The sequence below is a fragment of the Fistularia commersonii genome, chromosome 27, assembly GCF_037954325.1.
Source record: "Fistularia commersonii isolate RoL2024-O1a breed Wild chromosome 27, RoL_Fcom_v1.0, whole genome shotgun sequence".
NCBI classification, from domain to species: Eukaryota; Metazoa; Chordata; class Actinopteri; order Syngnathiformes; family Fistulariidae; genus Fistularia; species Fistularia commersonii.
Genome location: NC_141310.1, coordinates 8,795,179 through 8,822,040, shown reverse-complemented (window position 1 = coordinate 8,822,040; position 26,862 = coordinate 8,795,179). Strand labels below are relative to the sequence as shown.

The window sequence follows — 26,862 nt, the reverse complement described above, 5'->3', positions numbered from 1 at the left end:
TCAATGGACTCTCCATCGCAAACAGCATAGAAGGTTGAACAGCATTATTTCAACTCTGCTTCTTTCTACTACCATCATCCAGCACATATACACGGAGGGACAAGTACAAGCTCATGCGCACATAAGCAGAAGTGCTGCAGACGAATGGCATTGCTGAACAAGGGAAAATTTGAAGTGCTGACAGACAGGATGTGTCAAAAAAAAACTAGTCAAACTGAGGGGCACTGACCTGTGATGATGTGCTTCATCATCGTTTAAAAATTAAATGTTCCAGGTGCAAAGTAGCATCAACGAAAAAGTTAAAAAAAAACCAATATGATGGCAGATTAACTTCCTATTATTGTCATCCCTTGTAAATATTGATACACACTGAGCATCAAGTTATGTTACTGGAGCAATTTATCAGTTTATTGGTAGGACTTTTAGTAATGGTTTATAAAATTAGTGACATACATCCAAAAAACAAACTTAAAGACTGATTTACTGTCAATATGAGATATAACTTTTCTGACCTCCTGTTCAGAATTTGTAATACTAAGGTGATGCCTTGAATTTCATAAACAGTGCCACAACAGTCCAATTTTAGTTTGCTTAAAGCTTGTTACCCCTGTATTTTCACACAACTCTCTCTATGCAAAGATCCACAAGTTCTTATATATGACTGTTGGAAGTAGAACCGAGCAACCTTCAACAACTCCAGAAACTAAGTTTAACTCGGTTTCTAAATCAGCTTGTACCCTACCGAGGCACCAAAAAAATGCACATGAATTGGTTTTTGGAGATCGATTATATCGAGTACCTCGATCATGACAGAAACTGAAAAGCATATCTCAGTGTGTTTCGGGCAACTTTGACACTACAAACCAAGCACCTATTTCTCGGTCTCCTTCAGACACTTGTGTACCTAAAAGGTTCAAGACTGGGATAAAGAGGACTTCAATGAATGAAAAGCCAAATTTTGAGTCTCTCAGCTGAATCCTTGTTTCATTCAATGGCAACCAAGCATTACGCATCACCGTGGTTACCTTGACCTGCAGCGGTATCCTTCAAGCTTGCTGAGATCAGCTGCTTTTTTCCAATTTTTGAAAAAAAAAACACAATTTCTTCTTGCTGATTTCACAAAAGACAACAACACGGGAAATTCAGACACTTGTGAATGATGCTATTAAAACAAAAAGTATTTGTCTCTTTAATTTTTTTCTTTTTTTAAAACATTTCCCATGGGTACAGCAGCAAATGCAGAGATTAATGCAATTCTTTTCATGGATAACCTACGATTAATATAAAGCACAATATGGGTCAACTCAGGACCATGGCGTGAGGCTGCTCTGTATGATTGGAGCTTTTGTTATTTGTCGGTTCATTAGGCTGACTCATTTTAGAACATTTAGTGTGATAATGGAGTTTATCATACATTTTTGTCTTCGCCTTGCACGCTTAAGATTGCCTTTCTGCTGCCACCAAACAGTTTAAATAAGCTTTGAGGAAATCATCAACAAGCAGTTTGAGGATTGCATAGTCAGTAAAGAAAAAGATGAAATGAATAATTTATGAATTTACTCATTTAATAATAAATGAATTGGTGAATGTAGACACAAGATATGACCTATTTGAGAGAGATTATTTCTTGTCAGTTACTCGCAGTGAATACACCCAAAAGGGAAGGCTTAAAACTCCCACTGATAAGTACCAACAGGCCACCCAAGTCAGCAAATTACGCTTATTAAACGTAATTTTTATATATATATATATAAAACGTTTATATATATATATATATATATATATATATATATATATATATATATATATATATATATACATATATATATATATATGGTGTCACAGATAAATTTGTTAAATCAAAGCCAGTTATTTTATTAATACTGCAAAAAACACAGATGGTTTGAAGAAAACTATTCAGTATTCCTGTCTAGAATTAACTTTACCAATTAAAGAAAATTCAGAAAAAAATAAATAAAATGGAGGTCCAAAACTCTGAAAATTGGACAATAGATTACAAAGGGGCATCAGTTGTGCTGTGTTTTTCACTGAGCCTGGAGATTACCTAATATTAATGCTTTCTGTTTCATTCTAAAGCAATCAAGCAGCATTGGATGAGAAAACTCTAAAGACCCTCCATTATAAGATATTCATATCATTGGATCATCTAACTCTCATACATACTTTTCAATTCTAACTGTATCATATGAAAAATAGACGAGGTAATAGTATGACAAGTGGTTGAAATCATCAAATTTTAACAACACTGTGATGACTCACCCGCAAGCTTTCATAAACAAGATGGTTAAGCACTTTAAGGATAAATAAGTTAATTTTCCTGTCAGTGTTCCTGACTGGGACACGGGTGTAGAACTTGAATTGGTCCCCAGAGTCGTACAGAGGGAGACCATTGACCCTCTGCGAAGAGAATTATGCATAGACTAAATGTCACTTTGTATGTGAAACTAAGGTACCTTAGTTCTTTTTAATTTCAATATCCTACTATTGTGGTTTCACACTGTTATGATTTACTGGGACAGATACATTTAAGTATACACTATCCTATATTTGATGCTTATTTTCTGGTTAAAAAGCAATGTTGACATTACAGTGCAATGATAGAAAGTTGCTTTAGAAAACCTAGGTTTCAATCCATTACAATTTGAGTAAGGCCTGCAAAGTCTTTTAAAAATGTCCATTGTAAACAAAAAATATGACAACAGATGAAAACACTTTTCTTCAGCAAAAATTTCACAGGTAAATTTGTTGACTGAGTAGAAATAGACTTTTAGGGTTAGAAGGGCAAGTCAAAGCTCATTGCTTGAGTCATGTAGCCCAACAAAAGGCAGCAGGTGATTGTACTTGGGAGTGATGGTAACCTGGAGGTCTATAATGTAGCGATCCGAGATGAGGACGCGGTGCAGTCCAGTGTCATCCTGAGGATCATCTGGTTGGAGGTCTGTATTTGAATCCACTTCAGTCTCCTCGGAGCTGTTCCGTGGGTAATCTTTGTCACCTGCAAGAAAAACCCGAAACATCTGTCACTAAGGTCATCCAGTGAGAACAATTCAGTACTCAGGTTATCTAAACAATTCTAACCCTGTTAACAAGCACATCACCATACGGATAATGCTAAAAAGCAGCATCAACAGTTGTTTTTTTTTATGTGCATTTATTTTTTTTTTATTCATTTGATTGACTTGTCAGTATGACCATATTTGAACGCTAATGCAATGTATTGAAACTCACACCATATTATAAGGCATGTCTGATCTATAATACATTGACCTGATAGGATTTGCTGGTAGAATGAAATGAAGAGCACCTGGCAGCAGTGATATGTAGTGTTTCTCTTTGAAGAAAACAACAGGCAGCCAATGCTCACAGCCCTCGGTAGCACGTTGGCTGACAAACTTGTGGAGATCACTCAGCAAAGGGATGTGACACAAGCGACTCAGCTCATAGAACTGTGGGGGAGCGATCCAGAACTCCCGATCTTGGTAACTTTGCAGGGCTTCTGAGGGTGTTGACCACTGAAACGAAAGGGAGATAAGTAACTTTGGACTATTGTGTTAATTTGTTCAAGTAACATTGCATTACCTCAATTTACTAAAAAAAGCAAATGATACATGATTCTTTTGGTTTACAATTGGTTTAAGCATGTAATGTGGTGGCAGAAACACTCCAATGCAAGGTTTCTTATCTATCTGATCCTGCATCAAGTGTTATCATTGGGGCAAGAGGCAACGTTCACCCCTGGACCTGTCGCTTAGCCATCACAGGTTCAAATATAGAGACGTACAATCATTCACTCTGTAATTCATACATCTGGGGAACCTTAGGGACTCCAATTCACCTACCGCTACTCCTGTGGGAGGAAACAAGAGAATCCCCAAGATAGAGAATATAGACTTCCACTTAATGTTTCAGGAACCTAGATATAAATTCCATTAAATGCGCAGCCCCTCTCAGACAGGAACAGACAATTTGATTTTAACCTTTGCCAAAAACAAGATGAGGTCGGTATAATATATTTACTCAGAAGTAGCTGGACTTTCACATTGAATGAAATGTCATATTTAGAAAACTTCACATTTTAGGACTTGTGTCAGCTTTTGGCAGAGGTTTGTGGTATATCCCTTCCACAGCACAAGGCCATTTACAGTGATCAATGAAGCTGATCCAGGTCTCATAGATAGTGAATCATCTTCCTCCATCTAAGCCTATTCCCTGCATCCTCTTCTCTCACACCAACAACCTTCATGTCCTCCATCAGTCTCATTTTGGGTCTTTCTCTAACTTACATAAAACAAGGAAAGTCCTCAAAGTGATCAGTGTTTACGATCACTTCAAAAACAGTCCATCACATGGCACTTTTCCAACCGTCTCGGTTTGATGGATCACCTGGAAGCGCACGATTTCCTTCTCGTCCTCGAGTGTGTGTGGGGTGTCCTGCAGGCAGCACATGAAGAAAGCTGTGTCAAACCTAGAGGCTCCGTATAAACCCTTGGGGGTCAGCCAGTTGCTCCATTCGTGTAAAGCCCAGATGTTGGGTAGCACCTCCAGCTCCCTGCACATACGGACGAAGTTGGACGGATCCTGGTTCACCAAAGTTCTCCACCTGGTGAGTTCACCGCCGCTCGGCTTGTTCCGGTTATAACTCGGCACGTCGTCCGTAACTCGCCGGTCTTGTATGTTTTTCAAAACCCGACTTTCTTCCTCTTTGGGCACAAACAGAAGAACGCCGGACTCTTCAAATGTCTCTCTCAAGGCACAAATCCGGAGAGCCACCTCTCCCGGAATGGAGGAGCCGAGTTTCAGCCGGTCCGTGGCGAAGATAGGAGGTCTGGTCTCCGGCGACTGTTTGACACTTATTAACCCGAAATTAGGAGAGTTCGTGAAAGATTTGAAAATGTCCAACCATTCACTCGAAAAGTCTGAGGAGTCCAGCATACCGCCAGGAAACACGTAAGCATTTGGCATGAATCCGCTTTTACTGCTTCGCTTTAGCAGTAACACGTCGTAATCGAAGCAGGACTTGTGTGGCAGGTGTGACCGTCCGAAGGCGCTCCCCATCGGGGAAACCGAAGCAACCGACGGCGGCGATTTTGACGGTAAACCGTTCAAGGAAAACCTGTTGCCGGCGGCTAAAATGAGGGTGGCCGCCTCCCTCCAGTGTTTCAGCGTGGTGTTCATTTTGCAAGTCCCGAGTAAATTCTCCTCGGTTTACACACACGGCGTTTGAAAGTGGCGTATCACTCTGTCGTCTGTTACGTCATAATGTTTGTGTGGAGGGACCCCTCAGTGAAGGACAGCTGCGCTGCTGTCCTGAGCTGCTACCGCCATCTTGTGGCTGGAGGACTCCACTGCTTTTCTTTTAAATCCGCACTAGTGCATTTTAATACAGATAAATAAACGGGTGATCTGATATACAAATAATTTATATCGGATAAAAAACAAATAAACATTGAATTTACTTTTGAATCATAAGGCAGCTTGAAGGCAAAGAAAGTACACATAATCTGTTGTGAAGGTCTGCAGGTAATTAGTAGAAAATTAGTTTTCAATCAAAAAAAGAATTACTTTTCTTCTCCTTCCTCATTCCATTACTTGGGAATTGTAGGGTGCGAAGCATAGAATATTCAATCTTTTGAAAAACACTGAAAAGATGTAACAGAATTATGTCCCAGCAGGAATGCACAAGTGTAATTTGTTGTCTGTTTTGTCAAGGAGCTCACTTTAACTCACATAGGCAGAGAGTGCGGGGTTTTCTTTTCATTTGTTTCGGTGCATCAATTAATAATAATGTTGCAAAAATGAAAAAAAAAAATCAATAAATAATAAATAAAATGAAAAATGAATATGCTCTTCATTGAAAAAATCCTTAAAGCATCTATTCATCTATGAAATTACTCAGTTTTTGACTGTATTTTTCTGAACTACAGTGCAAGACAATAATATTGTTTCTTGTGGCTTTTCAGAGCCCACATGTTTCCGTCATTTAGCTCACTTGGTGTTTTGTCTCTTTTTCTGCTCACAACTGCTAAAATTCAAAAAGACAATTCAGCAAAGTCTCATCAGAGAGCAAAATTAACCCGGTCTACACTTGCCCTTGTTTTTCTCATAATAAGCATTTACGTGTTGCCCAAGTCTGACTCACGCACATGCACAGATGAAATAAAATTGGGCCTGCATTTACTCAGTGTGCTATTAGTGGGACAGCGTTGGCCCAGTAATACAGGGCTCTAAGTACACGACCAGACTGATTTTGTTGCTACACATAAATGCCCTCAGTCACATATTAAGCCCCAGTGAACGGGTGTGAAACTGGCACTGTTTTTGGACATAAATTCTGTTTTCTGGGGTTACTGAGTTCAAACGCCCAGGCTGTTCTTGGGTTCACAAGGCAAGCAGGGCCGTCTGTCTATGGCTACAGTTTACGTTTAACAGTAAAACATGTTTTAGTTTTACCTGTGGTTTTTAGTCAAGGTCATTTTGTAATCAGTTAATATATCAGAAATGTAAGCAAATAATATAAACTGATTTCTTTAATGTGGTTCAACAAACAATATCAGGTAAGTTAAATTATAAGATAATTTCATTTTAAGAAAAAAGCAGCATTAATTACAGCCTTTCAAACCCAAAGCTATGGATAGCCATTCTATCTTGTAACAAAAAAATACAGTATTCTCGCTCCAAATTATCCAGAAATCTGAATGAACATACAAACCTTTCATTGTTTTGGTCAACACCTAGTAAAATTCTTAACATATTTACCCCCAACCCCTACGACATCAAACCATTTTGAACTGAGACTGCAACATTAGCTGCAGCTCAAGGGGCCAATAAGGTCAACATAATAGAAACCTGTCTTTTCCTCACAAAAGGAAAATGTAGAAGTAGAGGCATGTGTAATACAATACACATGATTAAATCTCATAATTACATGCAATTAGAGAGCCTAATTGAACGGGCCATATTGAAAGAGGGTCAAAAGTTAGTTTTGTTTAATATCTGCTTTCATGACTTGAGTGCCAACTCACAAAACCGACTTGCTGTTGAAGCTCCATCTTTAATAAAAGGCACTGTATGCACAAAAGAAAAGAATGTCATTTTGCAAACTGGGAGCCAGTTTTGAAAAAAAGAGAGGAAATGAGACATATTAGAAGGGGAATGTAACACACACACACGCACACGCACACACGCACACACGCACACACGCACACACGCACACACACACACTGGTGTCATATATCTCTATCAAAGAGGCTTTGTGAGGGAAGTCAATGTAAATGGGTAAAAAGAGGAAGAAGTCTTTCAGAATGTCTGCTGGCACTTGAGACTTGCCTGAATATTGTTGACAGCATCATGAAAACAGCATAGAAACATAATATTGTCAACATTGTCCCTTTCTCTAATGAGTGAAATTTAACTTTGGAACTCTAGTACCATCTACAAGCTGTCTGTTTACTGTGATAACAGTTAAAATACAGCTTGTGATGCCCTTAAGTTGTTTTTTTACAATTCCAAATCATATTCTACCTGAAACAACTGTTCCTGTCATATACATTACCTTATAACCTCAATGAAGAATTTTTTGAATGGATGGGAAAATATTCATTTGTGTTTCAAGTGTTTTCAACCAATCTGATCTACTTGAATTGATTTAATTCATTTAAAACCAAGACTCATATATATAATTCTCCTGATTTTACACACCTCCCCTGCACACACAGCAAACTGGCATGTCCAATCAGATCACAAAACCTCCCACTGCTGGTGTGTGCCCTGTCCCAAGGAGCCACAGGTTTTTGTTTGTATCAGGAATTCCTGCTTGTCTTCTTTCATCTTGGCTCGCTGAACCTGGATTTCAAAATTGGCTGCTTCATCGAGTATCACTGATGAGGTTTTAGTGCTGGTCATTGGTAAGTAAAAACCAACCGAAAAAAAAAAAACAATAAGCAATTAATAAAGATTGTCTCATTTTTCCTATTTAGGTATTATTTATCATGTGTATGATGTTATCATTTTGTAATTTATTATGTAATTGTGTGAACAAGGTCATAGAATGTTCAGTCTATGGAAAACGGTTTATCAAAAAATCACAGGAATTTACCAAAAAAGTAATTTGAATTAAAACTGAAATTTGAAAATTTGGGCAAAAGCAGTATTTTCCCTCCACAAGGTTTTATTTTTATTTCATATTATTTCTTAATCAAAGTGATACAGTTATTTACCATTAGATTGTGTTATGCCAGGCCTGGTCTGGATACAAAAAATGTATCCTGTATTTATATTATATAGCTGTCAGTGTAGTGATAATGAATGTTCTAGTTGTGTAAAGTCATATTTTACCACCTTTGTTGCAGTGAATTGCTTTACTTACACTCGTATTCCCACACAGAACAATACATTAACACTCACACACAGAATTAGTGATTTCTTTTTTTAAGTCAGATTAGAACCCTCTAAAGCCAGTACTTAATTTTGAATCATGAATTGGCTTAAAATGGAGCAAAAGTGTTTTTTTACAAGTAGTTCGTGGAATTTATTAGAAAAGCCAGCTAAAAACAACATTAAGAAGTTTAGCCTTGCTTTTTGGGAGATGAAGTCAGTAAAAATGACAGGATTAATGCTGTAAAAATGTTTTTGCTGGATTTCCAGGGAGCTGTTTTCATGTGTAACCCTCATTGTTTAATGAGTTGAAAGGATAAGTGGAACTGTACCCCTCTACTGTACATGTTATCAAGACACAAATATCACTCATGAAATGTGTTATAACTTAGTTTAGTAACAATATGCTGTGGGATTTAAGTATTGGTCATTCAGTGTAATTCAAACTCCAGGAGTTTACTGTTGGTCTGGCGGGTGAGTACGCATATTCACACTAATGTGGCTAGTAAAAGTAATATGTAACTTAAAATGTTTACCGCAGTGCAAGTTCTGCATTGTGTCCTATTGTTGACCAGCAGACAGAGATGGATGAAAGAAGTGTTAAAAAAAGGAAAGAGTCGCAGAATGGATCTACTGGTCACACTAAAGACAAGCAGCATGTAAAGCCTGCTGTGCTTCAAAAAGAGGTGAGCGCGTGGAATCATTTGGTGTTCCTTAAAATCTGCTTGGGTTCATGAGAACAAGCCTAACTGGGTGTTCACAGAGTTGGATCTCACTGTCCATTCATTGCTGCGGTAATGGGTCTGGGACTGAGTACCAGGCAGTGCCACAGCACCCATCCCTACATATTAACGCCACAATGACACCCTCCTCTCTGCCGTATTACCCATAATCCTCCCACACTCCAAGGTCAATAAGAGGGAAAGACTTTCACCGTCTATATTACTTCCTTGGGGGATATTAAAATAAGTCTTTTAAAAGTAATTCATTTTTGGTATTCTTTATTCATCTTTCAGAATTGGTTTATCCCACACAGCTGTAGAATGTTTTAAACATATCACTGCATCGGAATATAAATGTCTTATGTCTATGTTTGAACAGTATTGGTACCAATAAACATGAAGAAATCAACAACACACTGTAATATAAGCAACAAAGCAAAAAAATCTCAGTTTTAAGCAAAATTGCCCAAAAATCACAAACAATTATCTGCTGCAAAGGATTTTAAAATCTAGATAAGCTCCCTTTAGATTCTATTTCAAAAAAAAATTCACAGGAGACACATTTTAAGTCTAGACAGATCCCAGCATATGACGCAAACACGGAGCAGAACAATGAAATCACAACAAAGTGAATACATTTTCAAACAAGGGTCATGCCGATGTTATCGTGACTCTACGGTTTGTTTTTCTTGCTTGTTATTCTGTTAGCACACATTAGCTCATTTGGGGATTAGAGTTCCCCAGCAGACGGACACTGGACCCTGGAAACAATGAATCCAAAGTAACCACATTTGCAGGAGGAACATGGGACCCCAGGAATACTGGACCATTTGTCATGTTCCCATCACATGCCCTAATATATCTGGGATTATTTGGATTATTCATGTTCTCTGATAAGCAAATATAAGATGTGTTCCAGCATTTGGCAACTTTGCAAGTTTCCAGAAGGGCCTCTGAAGCCGTTAGACCTCCTCACTGTCAAGACGGTATGGCTTGTAGGCTTATGGAAAAAGACAAAACAGATATTGAGAAAAATCAGGTTGCACTGAATAGATTAGATCAAGTAGGAAACACAGAGATGTGAAGGGTGAACTTCTTCTCTGTGTGCATCTCTCTTTGCCCAGGTTGGTCTACTCAGTGGCATCTGTTTGATTGTCGGGACGATGATTGGCTCAGGGATCTTCATTTCTCCCAAAGCTGTTCTGCTATACTCTGGAGCAGTGGGCCCCTGTCTCCTCATCTGGGCTGCCTGTGGTGTTCTGGCCACTTTGGGTAAAAAAGAGAGCCCGACTGATGCAACACTTCAATTACGATCAAGTCTGAACTGACACTGGTTGAGGGTCAGAGGATATTTTCATGCAACTAAGACATCAGGTTATATCATAGCATGGTACATCCATGACAACAGTGGTTATAATGTGACTCACAAAAATCTTGTAATTTAAACTTGGAGGATCATAAATTTTCATTTTCTTTTTTTAAATTGAGATCCATTATATTTTCTTCCTTAGAGATGTGCAAATGTAGCCATCTGCAGTCAATGAATGCTTGACATCTACATCTGTGTGCCTGAATAGCTCCAGTTTATATTTAATCACAGTCTATGGGAGTTGTTACACTGAATAGCTCTGACCACTTTTCACATTGGAAATGAGTCAGCTTCCAGACAAAATAAACATTTTTGCAAGTTGTCGAAGAGGACTCATAATTTAGAAGTACTTCAATCACTGCTTTTAAGTGGAAACCACCAACACTCCTCTTCAAGTTCCCACACAGAGTTTTGCTAATGATTTTTGTCTCATACTCTGGACTTATACTGAGATTATTAGACTCGGCTGTCTGGTATCCAGTAAATGACTTTCATATTGAATCAGACACGAGATCATTTTTTTTTTAAATATGCATGAATCAGACAAGTATTTTGCAAGTCAATTGCTGCCTCAGACAGTGCTCAATTCAATCAAAGGTTTTTATTTGCAATTTCCCTTCCCTGCGCAACAAACTGTGCATTATCTTGTCTTAAATCTTATCTATTGCAGGTTTTTTTTTTTTAACTAGACAACAAAGATCGTCAATCATTGCCGTAGGTCAACAAATGCAATGCTTATAAATGTTTGATTTACAACCTGTTCAGAGATCAGAGAGAAGCAGAGAATTGACCCGAAAAAGGCCCCAACACTTTTCAAAACTATTTTTTTTATCTTCTTTTGAAATCATAATCACTAATCTAGAATGCTATGGCAGAAGAAAAAACAAATGGCATCTTGTTCTGAATACATGTAATGTGCACAGTGAATACATCACCATATACTTTCAGGGTGGAAAATTGAATATTATCCTTTACTGGTTATGACAAGTAACACTCAGTCCTAAAACTCACTTAAATCTCATTAATGTGTGCTGGCAGAGCCGTCAGGCAGAGAAAAAAACTAAACATGTCAATAAGAGATAGCAGTGAGTTTGTGTCGGTGCATGCTTTTAAATCTCTGTCCTTGTAAATGGGTGCTTGTAATTTCTTCTCCAGACATTCCACTCAACAACAGTATGTCGCCAAAAACGATGGAATAACCTGACTGCCATATTATTTGCCAGGAAAATATAGTGCCAGTATTCTAGTTGTGTCTGTGTTTGTGTCTTTAACAATATATGTTGTAGACCTGTTATGGTGCGGACCCATTTAGTGTTTTTTTTTTTCCCAAGTGATATGATTTGTAGCAAGAAAAGTGATGTAAGCCCTTTGTCTAAAAAAATCAATATTTATGTACACATTTTCTCAACAGGAATAATGGAAGACTTTGCCCTTTAGTTCGAAGGTGGTAAATGTTAATGTTTTGCAGCAACATAAAGTTTAATAGCAGTGTAGACAAGGAAAACATCATTTAAAGTCTAGGGATTACCTTGAGTTACCCACAAACCAATTTAGAAATAACATCAGCAGTGTTCAGATAATTTTTGGTCAAGCTTGACTGATCACTGATAGACAGTAAAGGCTTTTAGGACACGTGAAATCTATTGAAGTCTTCAAACACTTTTTCTTGTAAGGTTGAATGTGGTAAAAACATAATTTAGCCTCTACATTTGCAAATATTTAGGTTTATGCACCAATAATTCTACTCTCAAAATAAACGGTATATAATAATGGTATTATCGTAAGGATGCTATTACTTTCCTTATTTGCCTGTTTTCACTCACTCACTTTACATACTTGAAATACATTTTTCTTCTACATATCTCTTTCTGGCTCATCATTGATGCGTGTTTTTTATGCCTGGGCTACATAGGTGCTTTGTGCTATGCTGAGCTGGGCACCATGATCACCAAGTCTGGAGGAGAGTACTTATACTTGATGGAGGCTTTTGGCTCCATCACTGCCTACCTTTACTCCTGGACAACTGTTATGGTACTGAAGCCGTCCTCATTTGCCATAATCACTCTGAGCTTTGCGGAATATGCCTCCACTCCTTTCTACTCCGGCTGTTCTCCTCCTGCCATTGTTACCAAGTGCCTATCTGCAGCAGCTATAAGTAAGTCCTTCATCAATGTTACCCTGTTCAAGTCATTAACAATAGTACATTATATCATTATTATTTACTTTTAATCATATCATATCATATCATATCATATCATATCATATCATATCATATCATATCATATCATATCATATCATATCATATCATATCATATCATATCATATCATATCATATCATATCATATCATCATTTCTAGTTGACGAGTGATTTAACCATTTTGTCTTCTCAGTGGTGATAGTTGGTGTCAACTGTCTGAGTGTCAAACTAGCAAGCTATATGCAGAACATCTTCACTGCAGCCAAACTTTTCATCATTGTTATCATAGCAGGAGGTGGCATTGTTCTCTTGGCACAAGGTTAGCACAATTGAAAAACAAAAAACAAAAACATAAATTTGTCTTTTTAGTGCACATTTCCTGGCAAGGAAGTTATTATGAAAATATATCCACACATGTTTGTTTCCAGGAAAAACAGAAACCCTATCGAACACATTTGAGGGAACATCAACATCTGTTGGAGCCATCGGACTAGCATTTTACAATGGACTTTGGGCATATGATGGATGGTAAGAGCTACAGTTCCTTTACAATGCCTATCTAAACTAGGTACTTTTCTACGTTTGTTTAAAGGAGGATCTTTCAACGCTGTTGATTCCATCGTCAGACCTTAACCTTTTGCTATATTGTATATCATATAAGACACAACAGTAATTTAATGTATTTTTCATGAACTGAAATTTATCCCGGTACACTGAATGGTTGCTAGTTGGGTGCAAAAAGCAAAACTTTGACAGACTAGATGCTCTGATAATGTTCAGGAAAAGGGGTTGATCAGATGGAGCTTTCAAGGCCACACTTGCAGGTTCTTCATCACTCGCAGGTTATGTGTGTTTGTCTGTTACAGGCAATTTGCGCTGCAGCCTCATTTGGTTAGCTGTAAGTGGCTGCCTTCCCACATTTGCTCTTTTAAAAGTGATGAACTGTGTTAAATAAGCCTCATCTGTGTTCAGCTGCTTGGCCTCTTTCCTCATTTTCTCACCGCTGGAATTTTTGGCTTAGAACATTTGAGATTTCATTCTAAAGGTCAATGTAGGTTTTCTCCATTGGGGTTACATGAGGTCATGTGAAATTGACTAAAATTCTCCAAAGTCATTCTGAAGTCAAAGCAGAGAGGACAAATGTCAAGACCTTTTTTGTGCATGGTTCAGCTGTTTTAACCCAATGTCTGGGCTTAAAATGAAAATAAAATTCTTTGGGTTTATTTATTTCTCAGGATAATGATGTTTTTGTGAAAAAACAAAACAAAAAAAAAACACTTGACATTAATGATCAAAGTAAGCTTTTCTTTAATATTGTTGAAATTATTGTATTTCTTTTTTTTTACAACCCCCTCAGGAATCAACTGAATTTCATCACAGAGGAGCTGCAAAATCCATTCAGGTAAGAGGAAAAGAAAATTCTTTGAGTAGGATTAAGTTTCCTATTATGGTGGGAATAGTTTGATACAGTCTCGGTCTAAAAAGCCCAGGCATATTTTACAACACTAGCTGAGAGAGAGAGATTTAGTAACAGTTCTTCAGGCAGCAAGGTTAAAATGCCAAATCTTGTTCATTTAATAGGAAGAGGGGAGAGTTAATCATCCGATCATAAGGATATCTTGTGAATAAATATTCACTGGGCTGTAGGTCATTGTTGTTAATTCATCCATCACTAATCCATTCATCATTTAAAGCGGTCTTATGTGCACACTTACTCATTGCCAATGGCAAAAATAACAGGGAGTCAAATACATTGTGCTTAAATTGCAGTAAAAGGCAGCGAAGATCTAATTCTTATGCGAATGGGCATGGGCAGTTGAAAGCAAGGAATGGAAAATACAGTAGCGACTCAGTTACAGGAATGGCTCATTCTGCTATGGTATTCCAATCACTCCATTGAAGTGGAGTGGGGTTACCTGCATGGCTTATTAACTGAAAATAATGGTTGTAGTTGTAGTTCTGCCCATTACTTTGGACCGTGGCTGATATGAGCACTGACTGATAATCTTGAAATCAGCTGGAAACCAGAGCAATTCACCTTGCCGTTTTAATCCAGTAATGCCAGGCTAGCAGGAAATGCATTTGCCAAACAAGTTATTGGTGTTTTTAACTTGCATGCTGTTTAGAAACTTAGAAACTTTACAGAAACCAATTGTTTGTCTTATAATCTCTATCAAATACGAATATATCAACTCCTAAATATAACATTTTTAATTTTCAACAGAAACTTACCTTTGGCCATCCTTATTGGTATCCCTTTGGTGGCTGTGTGCTATGTGCTGGTCAACGTCGCTTACTTTACTACAATGACCACTACTGAACTACTGCTGTCTCCAGCTGTCGCTGTGGTAAGAAGTCAAGAACGATGCCATTTAAAAAATACACATGTTTTTATGCAAGCGGGTAAATATTTAATAGTTAATGTCAACGATTCTCTAAAGGATGTAATCTATTGATTTGTGTATTCTGTCAAATGTGAAAGAGTATAAATTATCAAGAGGGATTTTAGACAAACCCTTGAATTACAATTCACCTGCACCTTTTTTTTTTCCCTGTTTTTGCCTCTTGAGACTTTTGGGGACAGAGTGCTTTATCCTTTGTCGTGGATGGTTCCACTTTTTGTCGTCTTCTCAACATTTGGCTCAGCCAATGGAAGCTGCTTCACTGCTGGCAGGTAATGGAGACTGGTGATATCTTTTGCAGAGGATATTAGAATAGTGTCCCTCCACATGATTCAATGGTGTAGTTTTTTCAGTGTATATGTGACAAAAGATGTTTACACAATTCAAATGTAAAGAAGAAGAGACAACTGATGATTTTGTTTCCGCACAGACTGGCTTATGCATCTGGCAGACAGGGCCACATGGTGAAAATTCTGTCTTATATTAGTCTGAAGCGCTGCACCCCATTACCTGCTCTGATATTCAATGTGAGTTCTGTATGTTTAATGAGTTATTTTGCAAATTTAAAGTTGGTCCAGTCATTTCTATAATGATTATTTTACTTTATGTTCAGACCCTTGACAGATCATTCAATGCATTTTGAGTGAAATTCTGACATCTTATGTCAGAGTTGTCCTTGAAAAACAATATTAGAATAACAAATTGACTTTCCACTGTTGATGTTTCATTTTTTTTCATTTCTTTAGGGTTTATTGGCTATTTTCTACATTATCCCAGCGGACATCAACACACTTATTAACTACTTCAGTTTTGCTCAATGGGTCTTCTATGGCCTGACAGCCTTGGCTCTCATAATCATGCGTTTCACCAGGAAGGAGCTCCATAGACCAGTTAAGGTGAGGCAAAAGCCCTTGCTTGCATTGTTTACTAGTGATACGTGATCACAGAACAACTACTAAACACTATGTGATTTCCCCAAAGGTGCCAATTGCTATTCCAGGCATAATGGTCCTGGTATCTTGCTACTTGGTCCTGGCGCCAATCATTGATAAGCCAGACCTGGAGTACCTTTATTGTACTGTCTTCATCTTCAGCGGACTCCTTCTCTACTACCCATTTGTCCACTGCCGGGTCAGCTGGGCGCGAAGCATCATGAGTATGTTTACCTGCATCGGTTTCACTGCCTAAATTGTTCACGTTCAATCCCCTTTTTCTGATTTGAATCACTTTGACACAACTTTCCTCTTTTTGTATATTATTGCTGTTGTCTTTATTCTAATGGCATCTATTGTAGCATTCCATTACTCCTGGTATTGTTTTTCAATTATTTTTGTTATCATTTCACCCTTTTTTCAGATTAATTTCTTCTTTTAATAAGTTTTCACATTTGTAGTTTTTATTGTTTGTTTATTATAATGATGTTTCTTCTCTTCTCTTTTCAGGTGCATTTTTTCTTACTAAAAATCCTAAGCATATGATACATACAATAAACATATTTGCATCCTACTTTTTAAAATGATAAAGCAAATTTAGGCTCAGCCCAAACCTATAGGGAGCTACAACATATTCTTAGATGTATGCAGATCTCATAAAGTAAATTGTTGATTTTGAAAATAATTGTTGTTTTAAATTAATGTATATCTGACAAATCTGCAACCACTTGTCTTATCTCATCTATCATATCACTTAATGTTTATCTTGTGATTTTTTTGATGACCGTAAGAACAAGTGGGCTCAACTCCCACCTCTTGACTTTTTGTTAATTTTTCTCAAATGTATCACAGCTGAAAGCGGAAAAAGGATCATCATTTCAATTCAGATTAGAATTAAATTAAATATTGGGCACATCCTATTTGATATCGTTCCATGCACTTCCTCCCTTGGGTTCTTTGAAACACATTTTATCTTTTACATTTTCATTTATATTCTTTTTCAATTTTCATCCCCTACATCCATCTTTCTTCTCCTCTCCTTATTCACCTCTATTTTTCTCATGATTCTTCACATTTTTCTTCCCAACCCCTCTGCTTCTCATCATACATCGCCGCTTTTCATACCTTTCTCACCACTTTCATCATCCTTTTTTTTCTGAAGCTGCTCCTCATCTTTATCCACAGATTTCTTCTATCCTTTCCACCTCCATCACCTGATACCTGCACTTTCAAATAAGATTTGTGCATGCAACAGGTTTCAGGGCGGAAAAGCTCAGGTTGAAAAGCTCAGGCCAATTGCACAAGTTCGTGGACTTGCCAATAAAATCAGACGATGATGAAAAAAAGATGACATTACAAACAATAAAATTAAAGGGTTTCGAGAGCACATGTGATTTATGTAGGATAATTAGTACTGTGGTTTGAATGGTTATTATCATATAATCTCTAAAATAGGATTTAATGAGATCAGGCTATTGTAAAACAAATAGCTACTGAATTACTGAACTGAAACAGATTTTTTTCTTGTCTTGACCTTTGACCTTCTTCACCATACAGGGCCCCTCACCATACATCTCCAACTGCTGATGGAAGTAGTTCCCCCGGAAGAGTCTGAATAAGAGGAGAGACCTGAACGCTTTTAAACTAAAAGTGGGAATTGTGGTACCAAAAGCTGACATCAGCCGAAATAAGAGAAAGAGTTGTTTGCTTCTGAACTTGTGTAAGTTAGATTTTGTTTATTGTTATCAGTTCCCCTGCAACTGGAATTTCTTGTTTCTAAATCTGCATGAAATGAAATACATGTGTATATACTTATTTATAATAAAGACACAGTGTGACTTAAATTGTAAAGATGCAGATCTTGTCTGTTTCCTCTTTCTAACTTGGACATACTGGAAGCATGAAGGAGCCGTGTAAAACATTTATCTGATTTACAATATGGGGACAAAGATCATTCGAGCTGGAAATGACAAGTTAGATATGCATGACTTTTTACATGAGCAAAGGGAAACATTTCTAATGCATAAAGGACACATCACAATGATGGTACAGTCAGTTATGCAAGGAAGTGATGTGGAAACATGTTTACTTTTATCGATCTGAGGCAAGTAAATGAAAAAGAGACTCTTAAATGATGTCTGTGCATTATTTAACAATGATCTCGCCTCTCTTTCACAACGTACTATACAGGACTGGCTTTCATAGCATACAGTCAGTCTTATCTTGCTGAGTGTGAAATAAATAACATTTAAATCGAGCAAATATCATTAGCTGTAGATTTAGCTAAATAAATTTGTGATTTATCTGCATGCCATGTCTCACAAAGAGTTGAAAATCATAAACGTGAAAGGTATTGAAATTTTATATTACTGGAATGATTTGAACTGGAATGTATTTGGTGATCATGTCATGCCTCTGAACTGTGACTGGTTTGCCAAACAATTTAAGTAAGTAATCATGATTAATAAAGAGCCTACTGTTGAAGTGAGATTAAATGTCAACAGAAGTCAGCTAGCAGAGGATCAGGGGTGTCATAGAGTACCTTTCTGGAAATCTAGGTCATCAGGAAATCACTGCAGAATGATATAATTTATTTAAATAAATCAACAAGTAAACAGTCAATACTCATAGTGTATTTTTCCTTATGGTATGCAGAAAACCAAAACATCGTTGGAAAGTGTCAGAAAGATGACTCCATTTCATTTTGATCATAGACATCACTTAAATTTTGGCTTTGTCCATATCAGTCCTTTCATAATTCTCTGAGTAGACTGTTTCAATAATTCCCTCTTATAATACTAGCATTGCAATGGGCCAGTGGTCAGTCTCCACTAGATGTCGCCATAGCATTATTCTATGAAGGCAAAGCAAGTCCTTAACTTTTACTGTACACTCATGATAAAATACACATTTTGTGAAAATCAACTGATGATAATCATTGTTGTTTCAAAGTGTTATTATAAATGACATTTATTCATACAGCATTTGATGCCCGCTAGTGGTAAATGACTGTTGTTTATGAGGCAGGAACGTGTTTGTCTGATCCCCTTCTGTGAAGTTGAAAGTCGTTGCCAGTAAATCCACATTGGCTGTGCTGAACAAGAGGACATTTGCAGAAAAGCCGCTCTCTAACCTTTGCCAAGTAACTCTGGAACTGGAGTGCAGCAACATGCCAATTGCATCGCCTGTTGTGTTTATCTCTGTAGTGTCAAAGAGTTTTGTACTCTTGCAGACAACTCAAGTAGTTCCACCCTGGAGGACATTCAAAACACTGACAAATTGGTGCACTCTCCTGACAGAGGCCAGCTCTGAAATAGTGTTATGATTCCGTGTACAATCCTGTAATGTAACAGAAATTCAAGCCAATTAGCTTTTTAACATTATGCATTAAATGGGGATGCAGTAACATTCAGTTTCATCACTCTTTAATGCACTTGGATCCCAAAAGAAATGGCATTTGGATCTTGAGAAGGTGTCTCCAGGCTGATGCAAGGCAACTCTCCATTCAGCGTCATTGGAGTCTGGGCAATTCAATGACATCAAATTGAGCAGAGTAGCTTGTCATTGTGATTTTGTCAGATACTTAGATGAATGACTCAGCCTGTTTTTTTCTGAAATTTGGTCGCTTCTGGAACTCATTCAACGTCTTTCATGGAAGCAGACATCCTGTCAAAGTGACTCATTCGCTTGTTGTATGCAGCAAGAAAGTCTGGGGTTAAATCCTCTGCTCCTTTCTGTTTGCTCCTCCCTGCTTGGGTGGTCCAGTTACCCAAACACCATGACATTTATATTACTATTTGATGAAAAATAATTGGGTTGATCAATGTCATCAATTCATTTTGCCCCCCCCCCCCCCTCAAAACTATATAACTCCAATGTGATCTAAGCAGGAATTCAAACTGTATCTGTACTCTAAGACCTCTCTAATGAAAATATAATAGATGAAGTTGGTTAAAATGATGATAGAAGCAGCAGTGGTTCTAATTTGCCCTCTTGAATTGCTCCTGGCCATGAATCTGTTTGTGGTTCAGAGCATTTATTTGGCCCACTAGAATTGCTTCCGGCAGTTAAATTGCATTATAATCAATGTCTTGTTTTTCTTTATTTCCTTTGATAGAAAACATTTAATCTTTCCTTAGTAGTATCGCTATCAAACAAGGCAATAGTTTGTATACCTGTGCTAGGAGCACTAATATTAGAAGACTGATTTTGAGCCCCTTATCCTGCACTCAGAGTGAGAGAGTAACTGCTGTCTACATTAAATTACATTTTTACCAGATGTATTTTACTTGATTATTTCCATTTCATAGCAATTTTACTCCGACCGTAGTGGATGTTACTACTTTAAGTCTTTAGCAGGATTTTGAATGCAGGACTTTTACTTACAAATATTATTTTCTCACAGGGGTGCTGTTACATTTACTCAAGTAAAGGATATAAAATGAGACGAACTATATATCCACTTGAAAAGATCAGAGGCCTCACATCTGGAAATTGTGTTTAAGGAGAAAGGGGAAAAAAAAGGAAAAACGATGCACAAACACTACTTTCCATTTAAATTATGAAAGATGAAACTGATTTACAGATTCAGATTGCATTATATGCAGAAAGGATTATATGCATTATATGCCAGTTTAGTACAATAATGGTCTGTGTGTTGGATTCTAAAACACCTATCTCAGCCGAATGCAAGGATAATATGAAACATGAACCCTTCATTTGAGAAAAATGGATGAAGAGATGCAACTTATTGATCCCAGCTTGAAAACAGCAGTGTGCCGCCCGGGAATCGAACCCAGGTCGCAAGAATGGGAATCTTGCATGATACCACTACACTAGCAGCACAGAGATGAAGAGCAGGACTTCAATTTCTACAAACGCAGCAATCATGACTGCGTGTTTTGTATTTTGATTGGCAAACAGTGCAGCTTATTAAGGGAAGATGAGCTGAAAACATAACAGGCTATTTAGAATGAAATGGGGAATGCAATCTCAGACAATGCCAGCAACCAATAAGTCACTGCCAATTTCAGTCAACCAATTTTATCCATCTGTCTTCTTTATGTCTTGGAGATGTTGACAGTTTTTGTGATAAATTCATTCAAAATTCATTAACAACATAACTGACAGCTTTATAAATTCCCTTTCTGGCAATGACTCGAATCAACTCACTAATATATGTCACACGCTTGCTTGTGGGTGTTCCAGCCTCCTTGAAAAATAGAACATGGCCATTTAAGTGTCCTGGCATATAATGAAGTGCACTTGCGGTGGTAGCATATCTTAATCAAACTTTGCATTATTTTAGTGTAAGATTGAATGAAGTTAAATATTCTGATCAACACGCTTCACCTACACACTTTTCATGTGGGCACACACACGCACACACAAACAGACTCGGTACAGTAGACTCGAAGATCATCTCATTAATGAAGAGGCAGCCCTGATGAGGAACCATCTGCATATCATTAACATCATATTACTGTGGTTTGCTAATCAGTTAGCGAATTAGCATTTGGATTAGAGGCTTACAATCATTCAACGACCTTTCAAAATGCACCATCACATTGTGTCACTAATGAACGTATGCTACCGGTGAGGTCTGATGTTTCCACAAACTTTATCATAGACAAAAACTGAAACAATCCACAGGAATGTATAAACAGGGAAAGTAATGAATTCAAAGAGGGAGGTGCCATCATATTGCGAGGTGCCATCATAATTTTACAGTTTAAAAGTGAGAAGTTGGGTCACTGGGGATAGGCAGTAGAGTGTGAAAGGTGGAAGAGTGAATGTGAAGCGCAGGTCAAGTAATAATTTGGAGGGCTGGTAGATTACCCAGAATATAATGTGATTATATTTGAAATTTGAAAGATGGCATTGCAAATCAGCTGGGTTTGTCTTACGATATCCCTTAAAATATTGACCTGATTTATTTTCATGTCTTGCCATCTCCATGTATTACGATGGCTGCATTTCCATGCTTATTTGTACTGCAGTGAGAGTTTTTGATGAAATGCAATGTGCAGAATGCAAACCAGAATTTCAGTTTAATTTGGGGGACACACGACCATCTGCACACACACATCCACCCAGACACACACCCACATCCACACAAAGTTCCAATGGTAACGTCACAGGAAGAACTTTTTAAATTTTGAAATCTAATTGAATATACAGACGTATTCATAGATATAATAGTTACAAAGGTACAAATGAACTTCTGTTTTACTGTCTGCTGTCTCAGACAAATGCTCAGGTATTTGGAGGAAAGTGAACAACAACAGGTTGTATAAATACAGGTAGGAAGAACTGAGTATCACTTCAAAATCTTGCACAGGCTGTTTTGTCAACATGACCTGTTTCCCTCCATTGGAGGGCACACTTGAATAAGCATTGGCGGTGAAGTGAGACAGAACTATTACGTGCCCACTTTGATCCCTTTTAAAGAAAGATCCTTGTGTGTCTTATCCCACCTGGCATTGGTCCTACAGATGTCATTGGTGTTGAAAAGACTGCTTCATTTGAATTATTAATTCAGGTTGCCATTCTCTCACAAAAAGAAATCCTCAGTAAGGGTCACATATTTGTTGCACTTTCAAATACATAATAGGAAAAATTATTGAATTGTGGATGCTTAAAAGCTCTTGGTTGTTGGTGTAGTGGTAAACCCTTCGGCCTCACAGCATGAAGGACCCTGGTCCACTCCTGGGAAGCGGATCTTTCTGTGTGGAGTTCGCATGTTCTCCCGTGCCTGGGCAGGATTCCTCCTGCAGTCGATGACAGCTGGGATAAGCTCCTGCAACCCTGTGTACAGGATAAGCGGCAGAAGATGGATGGATAAATAAGAAGATAGGGAAACGATTATCAAATCTATTCATAGCGTCCTGAAGACATGTGAATATATGTTTGTATTTCTCTGAACTCAATTGTTTGTGTGTGTTTTGCTATCTCTCTGTCTGTCCTTTCTGTGTCTCCGTTGCAAACACAAAAGACGGCGGACCAATCTTAGAAATCCAGCATTGTTTTCTCCATGTGTCAACCACCCTGGCTCTGGATGAGCATAGTTCATGAGCCTTGATAACAAAAGTTATTTTGGCTGCGTCACCCACGACAGAAATGATTAATCAATGTTTAATCAATGTCATCGAAACTTTTTCTTGTGTACGCATCACAATATTTGCTCCATCTTTAATTGTTTTCCCTTGTTGAGCCTCATCCCTCTCTCCTGCTTTCTCCTGCGAGGATATTCTTTCTTTATTCTCTTTGATCTTCCTTCCTCTCACCCCATTAACACTCTAACTTTAATTAAGTAACTTAAAGAGTAGCAGCAGATGCCACCGTGCACTGTCACTCACAGGTGAGTCACAGTCAGTCTCATTTGTGTGTGAGTGGGTTTGTGTGTATTTGTGTTCTTTCTGTGGGCGCAAAAATACAAGATGGGGGTATATTCGCGGGTTTGCTTGTGAATTTTTATGTGCGCATAACATAACACAACTGTGTATGTGTGGAAGTGTCAGGGATCAGGAGAGGAATTCAGCATATAAAAAAGTGGTGCTTGCTAATTGTGTTGCTGTGCATGCTCCTCTCTTGCACCCACTGTAGTTTCTGGCTGTTTAGCGGCTCTTTGATCACCAGATAGTGAGATGGTGGGGAGGCTGGTTATGCTGGCTTCCCCGCCAGATGCATGGGTGGCTGAGATACATGTTTGGCACGCAGGGGGAGTCTGGACTTTTGATATGTGTGTATTTATGTGTAAAGGCAAAAAAGGGCAGAGAGACAAACAAACAAAAAAGGAAGTACGAATGAGCAAATAATTTCATGTGGTTGAAGGTCTAGAAACGACTGACAAAAAGAGAATGAGAGACATGAATATGAAAGAAGCCCTTGAATGAAGAAGTGTAAACAGCTTTTACTGTCTGTCTTACAGGGTCCTCTCTGATGTTTATCCCATCTGTGTGTAGTTCTAAACATTGCCTACAGCCAGTGCCGCTGACTGCTTTCGCAGCCAAGTTGTGATCTCGCAGCTCATTGTCAAAGATTTCCATCATCTGCCAACCGAAATTTGCACACCAGAACGATAAATAAAATATTTGTACTTAGCATCAAGTTCAATCAACACGCTGCAAAATGAAATATGTGTAGTACACTGCCGAAAGAGTTACGAAAGAGCAGGGACAAAAAGTAATTAAAGTTTGTAGCCATTGTTATTTTTTCAGATCAATTTTTTTTATTTAAGTGATCAAATACCTGCACAGTTTCAATCTGCAAATAGAAGTGTTAGGTATCCTAAATCAAAATCTTATGCCCAAATACCTCGCTCATTCAAATCCATAATGCATTTTTTCCAATTTATTGGACTATCACAGGTAATCCTGTCTTCTGATAAACGTCCTGGGAACCAGTCTACGAGCAGCGACATGTGGCTTGTCCTCGAGTCAATAACACCCCACCTGCCTATCTGGGGATGCCATTAAAAGATAAGACAGACTCATTTATGGACATGTGCATTTACATAGATTTTCTATACAATCCATTAAGCACATGTTAGAGTGCCTGCCTCACATATTAGCTGCCATGAATCAACATTGTTTTTATTGATGCATGGAGTAATGCAAGTGTTGTTCGATCACCGTAGAGTGCACAAGCTTTGATTTGTTACTGTAACAAACACAAATATTACATTTGTTACAGAGGCGCTACAAGATTGCAGAACTGTGGAGTGACACCTTGGAACTATATTGCCCCAAACTGTACAGCAAAACTACTCCACCTTTTCAACCATAACATAAACAGGTTTTGAGATATTTCATAGATAATCAGAACCTCAATTCCTTTGATGTGAGTCATGGGAAAATGAATTTGGAAAATGCCCTTGTGGAAGAAATTCTCTTTAAAGAAGAAGCCTTAAAGGAAGAGTTGCTGTATGAAGAAAAAAAGTTCTTTGCATTCTCACAGGGCTCTAGCGCTGTCCCTCAGTGAAGCAAAGCAAGCAAAGTGCCCAATCCACACCCATCAGTGACTCAGAGAGGGGTCAGGAGACTGTCAATGTAACATTGTGCTGGTGCTGAAATCAAATGTGGGTATCAATGAGCATATCAAACATGCTGCATATGACAGGGGATGTAGGATGTGATCACAATCTTCTGTGTCTCCTCAGTGAGCTGATTTTACTAACCTGTGTTTGATCCAGTGTCTAATTAATTCCTTAAGTTCTTGTGTTTATTGCGGAGAAGGGGAGAGAGGCTATACGATATGTAAGGAGAGGGGATTGCTCTTTGAAGTGGTGTTCTGCAAATCTCTGGAGGACAACCAAGCCTGAGGCTGGACTCGGGCTGTGGGAAGGGAAGCAACAACCACTTTCAAAATGCAAGGACCAAACTGGGACTTGCCACGTCCCTGTTTGCAACACTGAATGACCATTAGCAGGTGTTTATTTTAAATTGTGTGTCCCACCAGAAAAATGGTGTGCATGAATACATCTCCAGAAAACTGCTCAAATTTCCTTTGACTGAGTCTAAGAGACAGATAAAATTAAAGACTTCTGGTTTTGTTGGACACAGCATTGGAATATAGGCTCTAAGCAATATTGAAGAATGAGAATTTGCTATCCTCAGTTGTATCCCCCTCCCTGAGGCTATCTAATGAACTATTTTCCTAACCATTTTCACCCCACCCTGACACACTTGCATTTCACTGATGGCAGCCTACTCCAAAGAACATTTTATCGAGGGTAAGCCAACTGGCTCTGAAGTTAAGTGTTAGATTTTTGTGGAAACCATTGTGAAGATTATCTATCCATCGTGGATGAATTTCTGATTTTGATCAAATCATATATTGGCCAGCTGATTTTATTATTTGTCATTGGCTTTCATACTAACATATAGGGTGTTATGAAACTTTTGATTATCAGTGTAATGTATGAAAGAATTTTATCAGGGTGTTGTCTGTTTTTTTCCAGGCTGGCGCAAGCTGGACACTGATAGTTTGATGAATATTGGTTGTGATGTCAGTGTCAGAGCATTGAATGTCAATCATTTGTTTCGGAATCCTTAAAAAAGCTGACAATGATAATGTGTTTTCAATATTATTACCATCTTAAACTTAAAACCCACAGTCTCCCAAGAATCCAGATGTCGGCAAAAAATAGGCTTTTTAAATTGTCAAATGCAGTAGTTTATCAGTTGAAAGTCCAGTACTATTTTTAAAGTTAATCACATCTTAATTTCAAACCAAAAGCTACCATCCCTCCTCCATCCGTCTTCAATTGAATTGATGTTTTATTGATGTTAGATCAAAAGCCAGTCAAATAATTTAAAAAAATTCTATGTGTGGATGTAATTTCCAAGATGAAAACATTGAAAAGACAACATTGTTTATTAGCATTGGACATATTTACTCAGTGTTAAATATTATAACTAACAAAAGTCTAGACACAAAGTTAGACTCCGATGCATGCTCCAAAGAATTTGTATTCTTATAATTATTATCTCAATGAGCCAGTCCCAAGCCCAGATAAATGCAGAGGGTTGAGCCAGAAAGAGCAGGAGACATAAAACCCATGTCATAATAAATCAAACCTATGACTTTCATACTGGATTGGCTGAGGCTCGGGTCTACAGTACAACAACTACCAGCGGTGCTGATAACCTACAGGGTGCCAGTGGAAATTGGGCCATTGTGGGTCAGAGAAGGAGAGCAGGAGGGTGTTTCAGGCAAGAGTCTAGGGACTTTGAATTTTAGGATTGTGTCAGGAAAAGATAGAGAGTTGGTTGACAGGATACAGAGGACAAAGGGAAATATAATGTTTGTGCAGGAGACCAGGTGGAAAAGATGAAGCTTAGTC

At 38.0% G+C, this 26,862-nt stretch overlaps 2 protein-coding genes and 1 non-coding gene across 3 annotated transcripts; 1 reads left to right on the top strand and 2 right to left on the bottom strand.

Moving 5' to 3' along the window:
- Positions 1-1,816: 1,816 nt before the first annotated feature.
- nudt19 (nudix (nucleoside diphosphate linked moiety X)-type motif 19) lies at positions 1,817-5,279 on the bottom strand. Its single transcript, XM_086174970.1, has 3 exons — positions 4,405-5,279; positions 3,326-3,533; positions 1,817-3,016 (listed from the first exon to the last, which is right to left on the bottom strand). The coding sequence occupies exons 1-3, from the start codon at positions 5,194-5,196 to the stop codon at positions 2,808-2,810; spliced, it is 1,209 nt and encodes a 402-aa protein (XP_086031096.1). The 5' UTR covers positions 5,197-5,279; the 3' UTR covers positions 1,817-2,807.
- A 3,687-nt stretch (positions 5,280-8,966) lies between these two features.
- Positions 8,967-17,688, top strand: slc7a9 (solute carrier family 7 member 9). Its single transcript, XM_086175053.1, has 12 exons — positions 8,967-9,080; positions 10,241-10,388; positions 12,398-12,640; positions 12,876-13,001; positions 13,111-13,210; positions 14,040-14,084; positions 14,907-15,030; positions 15,253-15,356; positions 15,515-15,611; positions 15,831-15,980; positions 16,066-16,240; positions 17,574-17,688. Exons 1-12 carry the CDS (start codon positions 8,979-8,981, stop codon positions 17,633-17,635), a joined length of 1,476 nt encoding a protein of 491 aa, XP_086031179.1. The 5' UTR covers positions 8,967-8,978; the 3' UTR covers positions 17,636-17,688.
- A 3,102-nt stretch (positions 17,689-20,790) lies between these two features.
- trnag-ccc (transfer RNA glycine (anticodon CCC)) lies at positions 20,791-20,861 on the bottom strand. The gene has a single exon. It is a non-coding gene; the product is annotated as a tRNA-Gly (tRNA).
- Positions 20,862-26,862: the final 6,001 nt, after the last annotated feature.

Bases quoted from the DNA above. Each gene is read 5' to 3' on its own strand.
- nudt19 (XM_086174970.1), bottom strand. From the start codon at position 5,196: ATGAACACCACGCTGAAACACTGGAGGGAGGCGGCCACCCTCATTTTA. The intron at 3,534-4,404 runs GTGATCCATCAA...CTTTCGTTTCAG, and splicing joins AGGAAATCGTGCGCTTCCAG to TGGTCAACACCCTCAGAAGC. The intron at 3,017-3,325 runs GTGCTCTTCATT...TTTTTCTTGCAG, and splicing joins CTACATATCACTGCTGCCAG to GTGACAAAGATTACCCACGG.
- slc7a9 (XM_086175053.1), top strand. From the start codon at position 8,979: ATGGATGAAAGAAGTGTTAAAAAAAGGAAAGAGTCGCAGAATGGATCT. The intron at 14,085-14,906 runs GTAAGAGGAAAA...AATTTTCAACAG, and splicing joins GAGCTGCAAAATCCATTCAG to AAACTTACCTTTGGCCATCC. The intron at 15,612-15,830 runs GTGAGTTCTGTA...TCATTTCTTTAG, and splicing joins TACCTGCTCTGATATTCAAT to GGTTTATTGGCTATTTTCTA.